This window comes from Zeugodacus cucurbitae, chromosome 3 (genome assembly GCF_028554725.1).
Source record: "Zeugodacus cucurbitae isolate PBARC_wt_2022May chromosome 3, idZeuCucr1.2, whole genome shotgun sequence".
NCBI classification, from domain to species: Eukaryota; Metazoa; Arthropoda; class Insecta; order Diptera; family Tephritidae; genus Zeugodacus; species Zeugodacus cucurbitae.
In genome coordinates, this window is record NC_071668.1 from 76,553,427 (window position 1) to 76,566,900 (window position 13,474).

The window sequence follows — 13,474 nt, forward strand, 5'->3', positions numbered from 1 at the left end:
TTTAATTGTCAATTCAACTGCTTTGTAATATCCAAATGGCCGAAATTATTCCCTTCTTTATTTAATTTGACAACATTGCAAGTCAAAAAGAATAGGAGGAAGCAAACGAGTCGCAAAACATTCTGTCAAAGTTGTTGCTGTTTTCGACTTTTGTGCTTAGGAAAATTTTTTCGCTCATTGTAATAAAAGAATATTACACAAAAACAAAGAAAATGTTGAAAAGTTAAAACCAGTACGAAACAACTAAACTTTCATCGATTGTGGCCAAGTGTAATGAACAAATCGAAAACGTTAAATACGCAGCAACAGCCCGAGCGAAAACACGGCGTAGAGACTTTAGACAGACTGAGGGTAAACAGAAGTAGCAAAAAAGAAAGAATATAACAAAATTAGTTGAAATCGAGCAGGAATTGTGCGTCCATTGCCAAGTTGGGTGAAGGACAATCTTTATCAGATTTACCAACGCAACGCATTTAGCTTAGCTAACGTGCTCAACGCTGGCGATGGAAAATTTGCAAGGGCGTAGCTCAGGCGGTGGTAATGATACGCTATTCAAAAATAATTCTGACACAGAGAACTTAAGTATTAGTCGCTGCAGCAAATCGGCGCATGTAGGCGCTGGCTTTGGTGCAACCAAGGCTTTTGTGCCAGTGCAGGGTGAATGTAATTGTCTAGGTGGTGGTGGTGGTGGTGGTAGTGTCAGCGGTAGCAGCACCAGCTGGTTGTCTTGCGGCCAACAACACATAAACAATAACAACAATAATAATTCAACGGATGTGCAAAGCAAGTGCAATGTCGACATAACAACAACGACAGCGATGACGGCCACTGCAAGCATTGTAACAGTGGCGTTAGCAAATGTGACAACAGATGCGTCATGTACCGGTATCGGGCAAATAAGCAGCGCTGGTGATGGTGGTGGTGGTGCTGGAGTAGAAGTTGACAGTTGCGAAAGCAAAGCGGTTGGGGTTGTACGCACAGGCTTTGGTATGACAGACAGCATGAGCCTGACAGGTGCCAGTGCTAAAACTAACGGCGGCACAGAAGTTAAGGTTTGAAATACATTTATATAAATTTGTTTAAGTCAATAAAATATTGTTTACGCTGCAGCTAAATGGTGGTACTAGCATAACATTGGACACACCTACATCACCACAGGATGCAATGGCAGCGTCAGCAGCAGTGGCGACTACACCTAGCGATTTCCACGCATGTACTTTTGATGTATTCTCAGCAGCCGCGGCTGCAGCTGGAGCGGTCTCGCGCAGCGCCTCGCTCAACAACTCCACCGAAAATCTAAGCTATACAAGTGATAATTACTATGGCGACGATTTGTTGCTGTTGGAAGGCGATGATGATGTAGACGATGTGGATGTGGATGCCGAGGAGATTTCACTCAACTCAGATGACTGTGTTTACGCGTACCGCGGTGACGGTGCCGATTTTGATCTCGCTTTAGATACCATTTCCGGACGTGGCCATGGCACTGGCAATACCTGCATGGTCGATGATGAAACGGACTTTCTTGAAATGGATTTTGAACCGGACCCTTTGTCAGAGGTAGAATATGGTTCCGTGGAGACGGCACCTGGACACGCCGATGCATTTCTAATGCAACGCGATGCCTGCCATTTGAGTGGCCGTCATTCGGCGACGCTGGGACACTTTGGTAGTGGCGCAGCAGCTGCGCAAAGGCTCCTCTTCAGCTCGCCCATCGATGATAGTTTGCCACCGCCACCCGCTAAAACACTGCAATCGCAACTGATGTTAAGCAAGAACTTTGCGCGTATCACAATGCATTTGGATCAAATCAAGGGCGAGAACGGCGACAGCGATGCTTACGAGCATGTGCAAAGTGATCGCGCCACTGCACTGGGCATGGCGGACGACACAGTGGATGCGGTGCCAACACCCAATGTGATTAACACGGCGCACTCGCTGCCCAATGCGTTGCTCTCGAATTTCGGACGTGATTTACTGCACGCGAAAGAGGAGGGCAAGTCCAGTCCATCGAAAGTGACAGGTGCGTTAACAAGTTCTTTACTTTTTCTTGAGTTTTAATGTTTATTTTCTTACATAGGCGCCAAACCGAAACGCTTCTCCACATTTTCTACATCCTCATCCACATCTTCCAAGAATTCATCGAAATCGCGCAATTCGCTGCGCTCCACATATGCGCTGACAACACTCTGTAATAGCACCAGCTTCGATGAGCGTAGCGCCAGCTGCGCCGAGTTTCGTTGCTCGGCGCCCAAGATCGGCATGAGCACGGAGAATTGCATGCGCGCCGAAACCAATCTAGTCAGCAACACAGCCAGCGCAGCGGCGCCCAACGACTGCGACGATCTGAGCGCCAACGACGACACCTGTCTGGATTGCTTGGAGAAGGAGTTTCTCGCCAACACCATTGGCAAGGCCATCGACATGAACGAGTGTGCGCGCTGTCGCAAGCGCAGTAGCAGCAGCATAGCGCTCTTCAAGCGCGCCACACATAGCGCGTCGGCAGGCAAGGCGCGCTGTCGCAGCGGCTCGCCATTGGTGCTGCGCGACGCGCACGATGAGTGCTTGCTCGGCACGGCGATCGGTGATTACTTGCAACCGCGCAGTGTGGACTGGGCCAGTTCGGCCTTCCGCGACATACGCATGATGAAGGACGACAGATGGCTGGGCGACAGCGTGAGTTGCGATGATAGCGGACCGTGCGCTGCCGGCGATCCGAAGCTGAAGTTGAAACCGCGCGTGCGTACGCGTGTGCGTGCGCGCACCTGCGACGCCGAGGTGTTGCAGCAATTCAAAAGTGAGGAGGACGCGTCGCAACAGGGACGCACGGCGGGGGGTGATAGTTGCGGCGAGAACGAGCATGTGAGTGTTCAGTGGAGGTATATGTGTGTGTACTTCTAGTTAATAATATTCTTATCCATTGCAGCTCTTAAAAAATTTACTATTGACTGAAAAGGAAACTGTTACAGTTCCCACTTTAAATTTAAGCGAGGAGTTACTAGTGCAGGCACTGGTGAGTGTGAAGTAAAAATAATTATTTTTTCAATTTTCTTAACATATTTTTTGGCGCGCAGGATAAACTTAATGTTACATATAATTTGGAACTGATCAAATCACATCTCTATTATGTCTCGAATACTGCTACAACGACAACAACAACAACAACAACACAAATGCCTATAGTGTTGGGTAAACAGAAAAGCTTGCAGGAGTTCAAGGATTTGAAGCATTTGCTGTTGCATGAATCGAAGCAGCATGGCAACCATCCGAAACTCAAGCGTTTGATTGAGTTGGCCACGCGACAGCAGGTGGCGGTGGAGTTTCAGCGGGTAAGAGAAATCGCCTTAAGTATTTTTAAGCCTCAAAATTTTGGAATTTTCTTCATTTTTTAATATGCAGCTTTAATGAAATGATTTTATCATAATTTGTATGTTATTTATAACTTCTTACTATCTTTCCAGGACGCCAAGGACAGCGCAACAGCATTTGTGCCTGTCAAAGTCGCCGTTATACTGCAGCAATGGGTGCGCACGAAGAATCTCAATGTGCTCAAGCATTTGGATAAGCGTTTTGTCGAGGCGAATGTTTTGGGTAAATTGCTTTTTAATTCGATTTTAGTGTATGTACTTTATTTAAACCTCATTTGTTGCAGGTAAAATCGCCAATATCATACGGCAGGCGCAGCAGCGTTGCACACCGCGCCGCCCACTGCCCGAATACATATTGATACCACAGTATTATCCGGCTGGTGTGCTAAGGCTAACAAGAAAAACTTAAAACTCTGCACTACACTAAGGAACTGCGATTTGTATGGCTGTTTTACACATATATTTAATTTCAAATATAAAAGCAACAAAAACTTTTATGAATTATTATGCGCGCTGATGTGGGTCACTTACTATAAGCTCAGACATAAGCACACGCATATACACACGCTATGCTTAAACGAATGCAATATTATTACTTAAAAAAATAAAAAATTTATACACACATATATAGTATATATAGTAACTGATATCGAAGCAAAAACAAAAACAAATAACAAGCAGTCTTAGAATTACATATTAAATATTGAATATTACAATGACATTAACACGCAACTTATACGCATAAACCGTTTAACTGTTTGTATGTAAATATAGCAAATATGATAAATGCAATTGTTTCGAATTTGTTTTCGTTGTGAGCGCAGCAGACATTGCATGTAATGTTAATTTATTCCTATAACTTATATACTTATAAATATATATATTATATACTATTATTATATTTATATACTCAATGTTTGTATGTATAGCAAAGCAGCTGAATATCAATGCATATTAAAGCTATTATAATTAATTAAATTAGGCGTTAGTGTTTAGGATGTTGTAATTACACTCAAAGCACACACACACACCCAACTGCACCAGCATTAAACGAATATTGCATAAACTCCATGTACAACTATAATCTCATACAGATACCTATACATATGTATGTATGTATTACAGTTATTGTATTTTAAAAGTATGTTTAACATACGCTTATGTGGAGCGCGCTCCTTTTGCCCCGCACACACACATTGAACACATTAAATGTATGTATGTATGTCTGTTTGTTAAATGATATTACAAAACTCTTAACAACAATATGCATGTACGAATAGTGCTGATTTAGTGCGTTTAGCGTTTAAAAAGCAAAAACAAATACATACGCATATGCAATTTAACTCCTGTTTCTCGCTACTTTTTTGGCGAAAGTTGTGGCAAGGCATTGATTGGTGGACTTGATCAAAAGCAAAAGTTCGAATATACTAAATAAAAGGTTTGAAAGTGCAGCAATTAAATGATTAAATACACAGTCCTATAAATTCCTGCTAAAGTTTTAATAAATACAAGTATTAATCAAACTGTATTTTTTTTTTAAAGTATCTTGAAGGCGAAGCTTTTATAATTCTTTTGAATTTCAGTCCCATATTTCAATACTTGAAAAACGCAATTAAATTAATTAATAACATGTTAGTAAGTTGTGGTGAATTTGCCTGTGGTGAGTTAGATATGTTGAGTTTTGATTTTCATCTTAAAATTAGTTGAATTATGTAATCTTTAGGTGTGGTGAATTCGGGTGTGGTGAGTTTAGTTGTAGTGTGGTGAGTTCAAACTTTTTTATATCTAGCGCTATATGCTTAGATTAGTCCTAGTCTTCACTTTTTTCGTTAAAATCCACACACTACTTTCGCAAAAATGAAAATTTAAACTCACCAACTATAAGGAACTCCGAAAAAGCCGAATTATGTGAACTTGAACCGATTAGGTGTGGTGAATTTGGGTGTGGTGAGTTCATATTTTTGTATATCTAGCGTTATATGCTTAAATTTATCCCAATCTTCACGTTTTTCTGCACCTCTAGCCTTCTCCTCGTACCAAACCTCAACTCCCCTTGATCTTTTATAAAGTTAACCTCACTAACTACTTACAAGAAAGTCTTAAAAATACCAAAAAATTATCGGACTGGATAGGTAGGAGTATAACTCAATCTGCATAAAAAATTAATCCCAAAATTTTCTAACCTTAAAAATCAGCTAATCTACAGAGCAATTCGAAATGTATGTATTCTTGGTTTCGAAAACGGTCTAGTAGAATTGTCAAAGAGACTATCTGAAATTTATATAAAACAAATAAACCTTTGTAGATAAGAGGTTTCATGAGCATTGTTTGCGAAAACTTGTCGTTTCTGGAATTTGTTTACCGTTAAAATTTGAGTTCTTCAAGCAACCTCTTATTGAATCAATATAGTCCTGAATATATATAAATTTCCATTACTTATTGTGAATACTCTCCGCCTCCGCTTTGTGCTCTACAAAGAAAATATACACAACAAAAACAATCGAAAATTTTCCATCAAACTTTTGGAAAATTTGATTATCAGCAAAGAAATAATGTAAACTTCAAAAACGCACTGCGAATACACAGGCGATGGAACCAAGTCGCAGCAGAGTTTGCATTTGTTATTTGATATCGACATTTCTGATTGGTTACTTCATCTACATACTGGTCTCGAGCAATTTGGAGAATAGTCGCAAACTCGGCCGACTGCGTGAGGAGGTCGACGAGATAGCGGTAAGTTGAGGCAATTGTTTTTGAAAAAAGTAACGGAGCATATATATCATACAACACACCCACAGCATGTTGTGCTGCACACGGCGCCGGGGCAAGGTGACACAAAGCACTTGAATGAGATTGTTGACGGCATACTAAAGAAGCGGCTCGCCGGCATCTGGGATGATTTGTACACGATGAAAAAGCAGTTGCGCCTCACCGAATGCACCGGCCGCACAACAGCGGCGGCACACACCATGACGGCGGACGTTGAGGGTGGTGCGCTGATGGCGATGCCAGCGCGGGTCAACTATGCGGCGGAGGAGTTGGGCGCGAAGGTGCAAGATGTGAATGCCGAACCGTTGGATGGCGGCAATCTGGTGCGTTCGATGCTCGGGCTGCAGTACAGCGCGAATCCGCCTATAAATATGCTAAAGCCCGGCATGGAGCCGGGCAATTGTTTCGCTTTCAAGCACGCCAAGGCGGTGGTGACCATCAAGCTGGCGCAGGCGGTAAGTGATAAGTGTTTAGCGAAGTTTATAAAATAAAATATAATTTACGCGCAGATATTTGTCGAGAGTTTCGAGTTGGAGCACCTGTGCAGAGGCAATGCGCCCAATAATGATACAACGAGTGCGCCGAAAGAGTTTGAAGTTTACGTAAGTATACGAGTGACTTAATGGAAGTTGAGTGGAGATAAATTTGGATTAGTGTCACAGTTCGTGATTCGTTCCGCGCTCCTAAATGTAGGCAACGAATTGTGAATATGACATGCAGGAGCCCGAAAAATTGGTTTTAATCCCACATTCTTATATTTTACAGGGCATCACTGCTGCTTCATGGAAGGAATCGAAAATTGGCGACTTCATTTACACAAATCAGCATCCGCCAGCGCAAAACTACGCCGTGAAGAGTGAATGCAAATTCCTTTATATGCGCTTCAAGTTCAAGTCGAATCATGGGCACCCGGAATACACCTGCATTTATCGGTGAGCGTTTTGAGAGAAAAATACATATATTTATTTAAAGAAATTACAAAAAATAATATTTCAAGAATTTTTTAAATTCAATCAAAAAAGGTTTTAAGAAATTTTAATTATTTTAAAATTTAAAATTTGTGAAGATTAAAATGATTAATAATATTGCACTTTTCTCCCCACAGTATTGCCGTCTATGGGCGTAGTCAGAAGTGATTGCATGAGTAATGGATTTCCGAGTAGAATTCAACTGGTTGTTGGCATGCATTGTCATCTACATATTTATAGGGTTTATCTCACTTACATATACATATGATAAATAATATGCATATATGCTGAATAGTATTTATTATAACTTTATTTTTTCTACGACTGAGGTATAATATTTGTTAAAGGAAATTGTTAACTTTATGTGCTTACACTTATGTTCGGTATATTTTTTACATTACTGCTATAAACTACACTGGAAAAAAATATTTTTTTTACATAAGTGCCATGTGAATTGTATTTTTCTGTAACGCTTGTAATTTATTCCGTTAAAATATATTAAATGATGATTTTAAAATTTATTTATATAAAATTTTTTTTTTTAATTTTTGCAGGCCTCCAAAATTTATTTTTTATTTATTATTATTATTGATATTTTTTTTTTAATTTTATTAAATTAATTAAAAATAATATTATAAATTAATAAAAAAACTAAAAAAATATTATTGTATTTTTTATTTTATTTTATTTTATTTTATATTTTATTTTATTTTATTTTATTTTATTTTATTTTATTTTATTTTATTTTATTTTATTTTATTTTATTTTATTTTATTTTATTTTATTTTATTTTATTTTATTTTATTCTATTTTATTTTATTTTATTTTATTTTATTTTATTTTATTTTATATTTTATTTTATTTTATTTTATTTTATTTTATTTTATTTTATTTTATTTTATATTTTATTTTATATTTTATTTTATTTTATTTTATTCTATTTTATTTTATTTTATTTTATTTCATTTATTTTATTTAATTTTAATTTTAATTTTAATTTTAATTTTAATTTTAATTTTAATTTTAATTTTAATTTTAATTTTAATTTTAATTTTAATTTTAATTTTAATTTTAATTTTAATTTTAATTTTAATTTTAATTTTAATTTTAATTTTAATTTTAATTTTAATTTTAATTTTAATTTTAATTTTAATTTTAATTTTAATTTTAATTTTAATTTTAATTTTAATTTTAATTTTAATTTTAATTTTAATTTTAATTTTAATTTTAATTTTAATTTTAATTTTAATTTTAATTTTAATTTTAATTTTAATTTTAATTTTAATTTTATTTTATTTTATTTTATTTTATTAACATTGCGCAACACTTATTTCATTTTAAAATACTGGGAAGTGATTAGGTAAAAATTCCACCTCCAATACAGTATACACACAGTATCTACAGCTGCTTACAGATACTAATGTATCTACAACTAGCGCAGCAGTAGCAGAGCAGCTGTTCCGTAAACCCACTATTCCAAACAAATGATTGATGGACTTTTACTCTCATAGCCGCATATGTATGTGTGTATATTTAAGTATATATGTATGTATTGGTGTTAAATTGTTTATATCGTAAAGGCATTTACATAAATACTTACATACATACATACACACATTTGTACATACAGATGCGTATGAATATTTTGGAACGGAGTGTACATTAGAAAGTGGCGAGCGACGGTAGTGTTGAGTGCGAGTGCTGGTGTCTTTATGTAATTTCAAAGTAAAAAAGTCAATAAATAATATAAATAAATAATAAACGCGTTTATTTCGAATTCCATTTTATTAGAAATTAAGCAAAAAATTTAAAAATTATTACTTAAAAATTGTAATGCATGGATGAAAAAAGTGATTATTGGGAAGAACACTGCAAGCAGATTTTTACACCCCTTTTGCTCTGTACTCTGTGAGAATTTTTTCCAATCAAGAGCAAAATAAATTCGCTCTCATTCCAAGTGCAAGCACATAAAAGTGGTAACAGTTCAGCGTTTTGAGTTGCAGATACACACAAATACATTTGAGATTTGAACATGAATACAGTGGCGTGAATAAAAATTGTAGTTAAAGGAATAACACAAAGAAAACATAACAAAAAAAATCATAAAACAAAAATAATAGTTTAAGATATTTTAAGGGTCAAACAAGTAGTGATGAGCAATAAAGAAATTATATAAAAAATGTCAATATCAGTTTATTGAGAACAAGCAATTTATAAAAAAATAAGGGAAATCAGACGCAATCTATACTACTATTATAAAGAGGAAAGATTTGTATGTATATTTGTATAGAATAAACTCGAAAATTTCTGTGTCGATTTCAAAAATTGTTTCACCATTGGAAATCTACATTCACCCGAGTAACATAGGCTATATATATTGCTACAATCTTAACTTTCTGGAAATAGTTCCCAGGTGAGGGTATCAAAAAGACCCCGTGATAAAGAATCTTAATCTGAAACTAAAAATCGTCTTGCAGGTCATTCTCTTCGCAGCGTAATCGTGTGCCAGAGAGTCGAGTAACGAGTGCTCGCAGCTGATTGATGAAAAAATTTCAAAACCTGCAAAGTACGCGCTTGAGAGTCGAGTACGGAGCGTGTGCATTAGATTAGATTATTAGAAATATACAAGCTCGTATTAGACCGTCGAACTCTGAGCGTTCCCAACGCCTACATAATCAGAGAGAAAGACAACGGACATCAAAAACTATAGATTGTAACCAAGTTTTTGCTCATTACAAAAAAATTCATGTTCGAATTTTCCTCATTTCACTTTTTGAAAATGAACCCACACAAGAAACGGCAAAGTACATACATATGTATGGGAGAGTGTGTAAAAACTTATAACTTGTAAATGTTTGTTTAAGCCCGTGCGAAGCCGGAGTGGTCTGTTAGTATCAAATAAAATATAAAACAAATTTTGGTATAAAAATAAATTTTAATACTGAAAATATAATTTTAAATTGAATAAAAAAGTCTTGTAAGATAGAGCAATTCATACATACTTTTCTAAACGTAAATACAATTCATTAGTCGTACAACTCGAAGTTCTCCATAACTTGAACTCTTGAGTTGGCAATAGAATTCAAATTCCCTACAATTTATTTTCCAAAAATCCAAAGAACGAAGATAACATACATTGACGATGATCAAAAATTGATTGAAACTGATTTTGAATTATGGATGAGAAATAGTAATACAAATATCCCTTCAAATGTTGCTATTACATGGAGTTAGACAATGAGATTTGCTCAGCCAGCTTTATAACGGATGATGATATTGTAGGATCGAATATTTTGGGCGAATATGTCTGCTAGGGTTATGGAAAACGATGAGGATTCTAAAGAAGGTATTATTAAACCTTTACTATTTTGAATTCTTATTTAAGTACGAATATTAATACAACTGACGATCACTACAAAGAATAGAATCACTAAACAGACTAGAATCTCTTTTCTCTGACACAAAAAAGCATAAACTATATTTTCAGCCAAAACATACAGAATACATATTTTATATTAATAATACACAAAAAACTGTATGTGAATTAAATATATAAAACTATGTATAAATCTATGCAGCCTTTTGAAAACTTTTATGTTTTAATGAAAATTTCTATAACACGAAATTGTTTTGTGGTTTATGGTTATTCGAGTTAAGGAAGATCAATTGTAAAAGCACACATTTTTATTTTATTCATTTAAAACTTATTTATTGCACATAAACATCACTTGATGCTATTATTTATCACATCACTGTATATAATAATATTTGTACATATGTTTGCCTAAGAGCCTACGAGAGAGAAGTCATAAAAGTAGGTTTTCCAATCAATGAACACACATGCAAACACACACACGTGACATATACATACTTACACAGGCATCTGAGCAGAGCTGTTAACCAGCGAGTCCACTCACGGCTGCTTACATTTGCTTTCTACTAGGCGAACGGCGCGGACGCATAAAATTGCAGCAAAAGAACGCAAACACACAGTTTTGTAGCTACTTTGAAGTGCACTTCATAAGCAGAATACAGAATTGTACTAGTATCGTGTTGGGATTTTGCGGAAACGCTAACAGAAAGTAAAAACAGAAAATATTTACGAATATCAAACGGTGAAAAAAAACGTGTGCAATGCGAAGAAGTGAAAAAGTCTAAATACATAAAAAACAAATATCAAATAGCTCAAAGTATATATATATATATATGTATGTATAAACAAGTTTTGAAAGAATCGCTGTGCTCATTGTGTAATCTCCATGAACTCGCATTAAAGTGCTAAAGTAAAGGGTTAGCCTAATTTGCTAGCAGTCTCCTTAATGAGCAACAATAACAACAACAAATTACAAAAATAACTAATAACAAGTAACTAGAGAACTAAAGAACTAGACCAACCAAACAACTACAGACCAATTAGCGGAAATCGATTCTGGGCTCAGTGAGTTTTGTAGAGATTTCTAAGGTTGTCAGTTGGTCTAAGCATTGTGGCGGTCGTTAGCCCTCACGCGCCACAAATACACAGTCAACAAAGCAGTCAGGCAGTCAGTTGTCGGCCGCTGGCGTCTGACAAGCTGAATTTTCATTTCTCTTTTGTTCACATTTTCTACTCATTTGTTTCTGTTGAAGGGCGCAATGTAGAATAAAAATAAAAAATACAAAAATAAATGAATGTTCTCTTGTAATTAGTCTTTGGCAGCAAAGTAATTCCAGTGCACGACGAAAAGTATTAAAACGAAAAGTCCATTAAACACAAAGCAACAACAAAGAGAAAAAGACAAGTAAATAAAACTGAAAAATAAATAAAGTTATAAAGTGAACTAACTATAAAGTTAGTTAAGAAGTGAGCGTTAAAAAAGAAAACACTCAAAAAGATACCGAGTAAACAAACAACGAAGCGACAGCTTAACGGTTACAAGAAGCATCACAACTTTGGCACATTTCTGTCAGAAAGTACTCAGCAACAACAAACAACAGTGGAGTGGAGTGTATTCATTATTGACAAAGAATCTCAAGAAAAATGGTGCAAAAATTCCAATCGCCCGTTAGGGTCTACAAACACCCGTTCGAGCTGGTCATGAAGGTGAGTTGATACCGCCAATATGGCGTTGACATTAATTCTAAGGCAGTCTGGCGTTATTGACGGTTACTCATATACAGTAATTCATCCACTTTACGTAATGTCTATTGTGTGGCAATAATAATTCGTTATTATGTTGTCTAATACTGTTAATATGGTGGAAATGATGACAATTAATATTGTGGCACAAAGAAGATCCGGTGACTATATACTGTTTATGCTAGAGGACCCCTAGCTTAGAGAATTTTTGTCTGGTGACGCAATTATTGAATCGATATTGTTGTCTGGTTTAAGTTTTGTCTGAATATACTGAATTAATTAGTTTTAAAAATTAGAAGACAAGTGAAGTAGGAGCTGAAGCAGAATAGTCGCTTCAAGTACACACCATAGACGTAACTCGCTACTTTACTGGATATTGCCGGTGTAAACTAAGAAGAACCTAAAAATATTAGAATAATATTATTAAATGCTGAAGTCTTCGAACTCATTTCGACAATTTATTTTAGCTAATTGGAACTTACTGCAATAAAAGAAATCCATTTCCTGTTGACAAAGAGAGAGCTTGCGATGAGAAACATATAAATATTAAGTCTACAACTTTGCTTCTGCCGTTTTCTAATAGATGTCTCTCTAGGGTCAAGCAATCTTTTTTATATCGATCTTGGACATTTGTGTCAACATTAACCCAACAAAATATTTATAGAGAGCTGTTTGCATCCCAAATTCTCAACTGAAAATGTCACTTTTTGCGCCGAATTCTCAACATTTGCGGGAAATTTTGGTTTTCTCTTTTAATTCCAAGAAAACTGCGGCTGAGGCTCATCGACATTTGTAACCGTTTTTATACAAAAAAAGCCTTAAATTTACAACAAACGGCGGAAGCAAAGTTGTAGACCTAATGTATTCTTACAGATAGCCAAGTGGCTCTGAAATCTCTTAAAACCCTAAGGATTTCCTCTAAGGTAGTAAAAGAATGCCATGAGTTATTAATGGAACTGACTTCTTACTACACGATAATGCTGAAATGGGTTCCTGGACATTGTGTTATTTCACTGCGAAGCAGATGAACTGGCCAACTTTACAATTCGATCCCAGTAAAGGGGCTATATACATGCTGTTGGCTACTTGTAGACTCTCAATTGATAAACAGAGCATAGATTGAGCTGAGTCCCACTGGAAAGATACTACGACTTGCTCAACAAGTAGGTAAACGTGTCCTGAGTAGAATAAAGGCCGTTGAAATATAAAAGTATGGACATAAGAACTCTAGTAGGAGTACTAATAGGTCATTG

The 13,474-nt window shown here is 36.0% G+C and overlaps 3 protein-coding genes across 6 annotated transcripts in view; all 3 read left to right on the forward strand.

The window, feature by feature from the left end:
* The first annotated feature begins 91 nt into the window (after positions 1-91).
* LOC105211394 (uncharacterized) lies at positions 92-4,039 on the forward strand. Its single transcript, XM_011182792.3, has 7 exons — positions 92-1,052; positions 1,111-2,023; positions 2,081-2,862; positions 2,927-3,013; positions 3,075-3,329; positions 3,462-3,591; positions 3,653-4,039. Exons 1-7 carry the CDS (start codon positions 504-506, stop codon positions 3,775-3,777), a joined length of 2,841 nt encoding a protein of 946 aa, XP_011181094.2. The 5' UTR covers positions 92-503; the 3' UTR covers positions 3,778-4,039.
* Positions 4,040-5,811: 1,772 nt separating this feature from the next.
* LOC105211397 (SUN domain-containing protein 3) lies at positions 5,812-7,609 on the forward strand. The gene is made up of 5 exons (XM_011182795.3): positions 5,812-6,101; positions 6,167-6,592; positions 6,647-6,739; positions 6,903-7,069; positions 7,243-7,609. Exons 1-5 carry the CDS (start codon positions 5,958-5,960, stop codon positions 7,271-7,273), a joined length of 861 nt encoding a protein of 286 aa, XP_011181097.2. The 5' UTR covers positions 5,812-5,957; the 3' UTR covers positions 7,274-7,609.
* A 3,419-nt stretch (positions 7,610-11,028) lies between these two features.
* Positions 11,029-13,474, forward strand: part of LOC105211400 (protein real-time) — a 31,160-nt gene continuing 28,714 nt past the window's right edge. The window contains exons 1-2 of one of the 4 annotated variants that reach the window (XM_054226713.1): positions 11,029-11,187; positions 11,792-12,185. In XM_054226713.1, coding sequence (XP_054082688.1) covers positions 12,123-12,185 — 63 coding nt within the window. In that variant the 5' untranslated portion in view covers positions 11,029-11,187; positions 11,792-12,122. The other 3 variants (XM_054226715.1, XM_054226714.1, XM_011182796.3) reach the window with 3 other exon arrangements.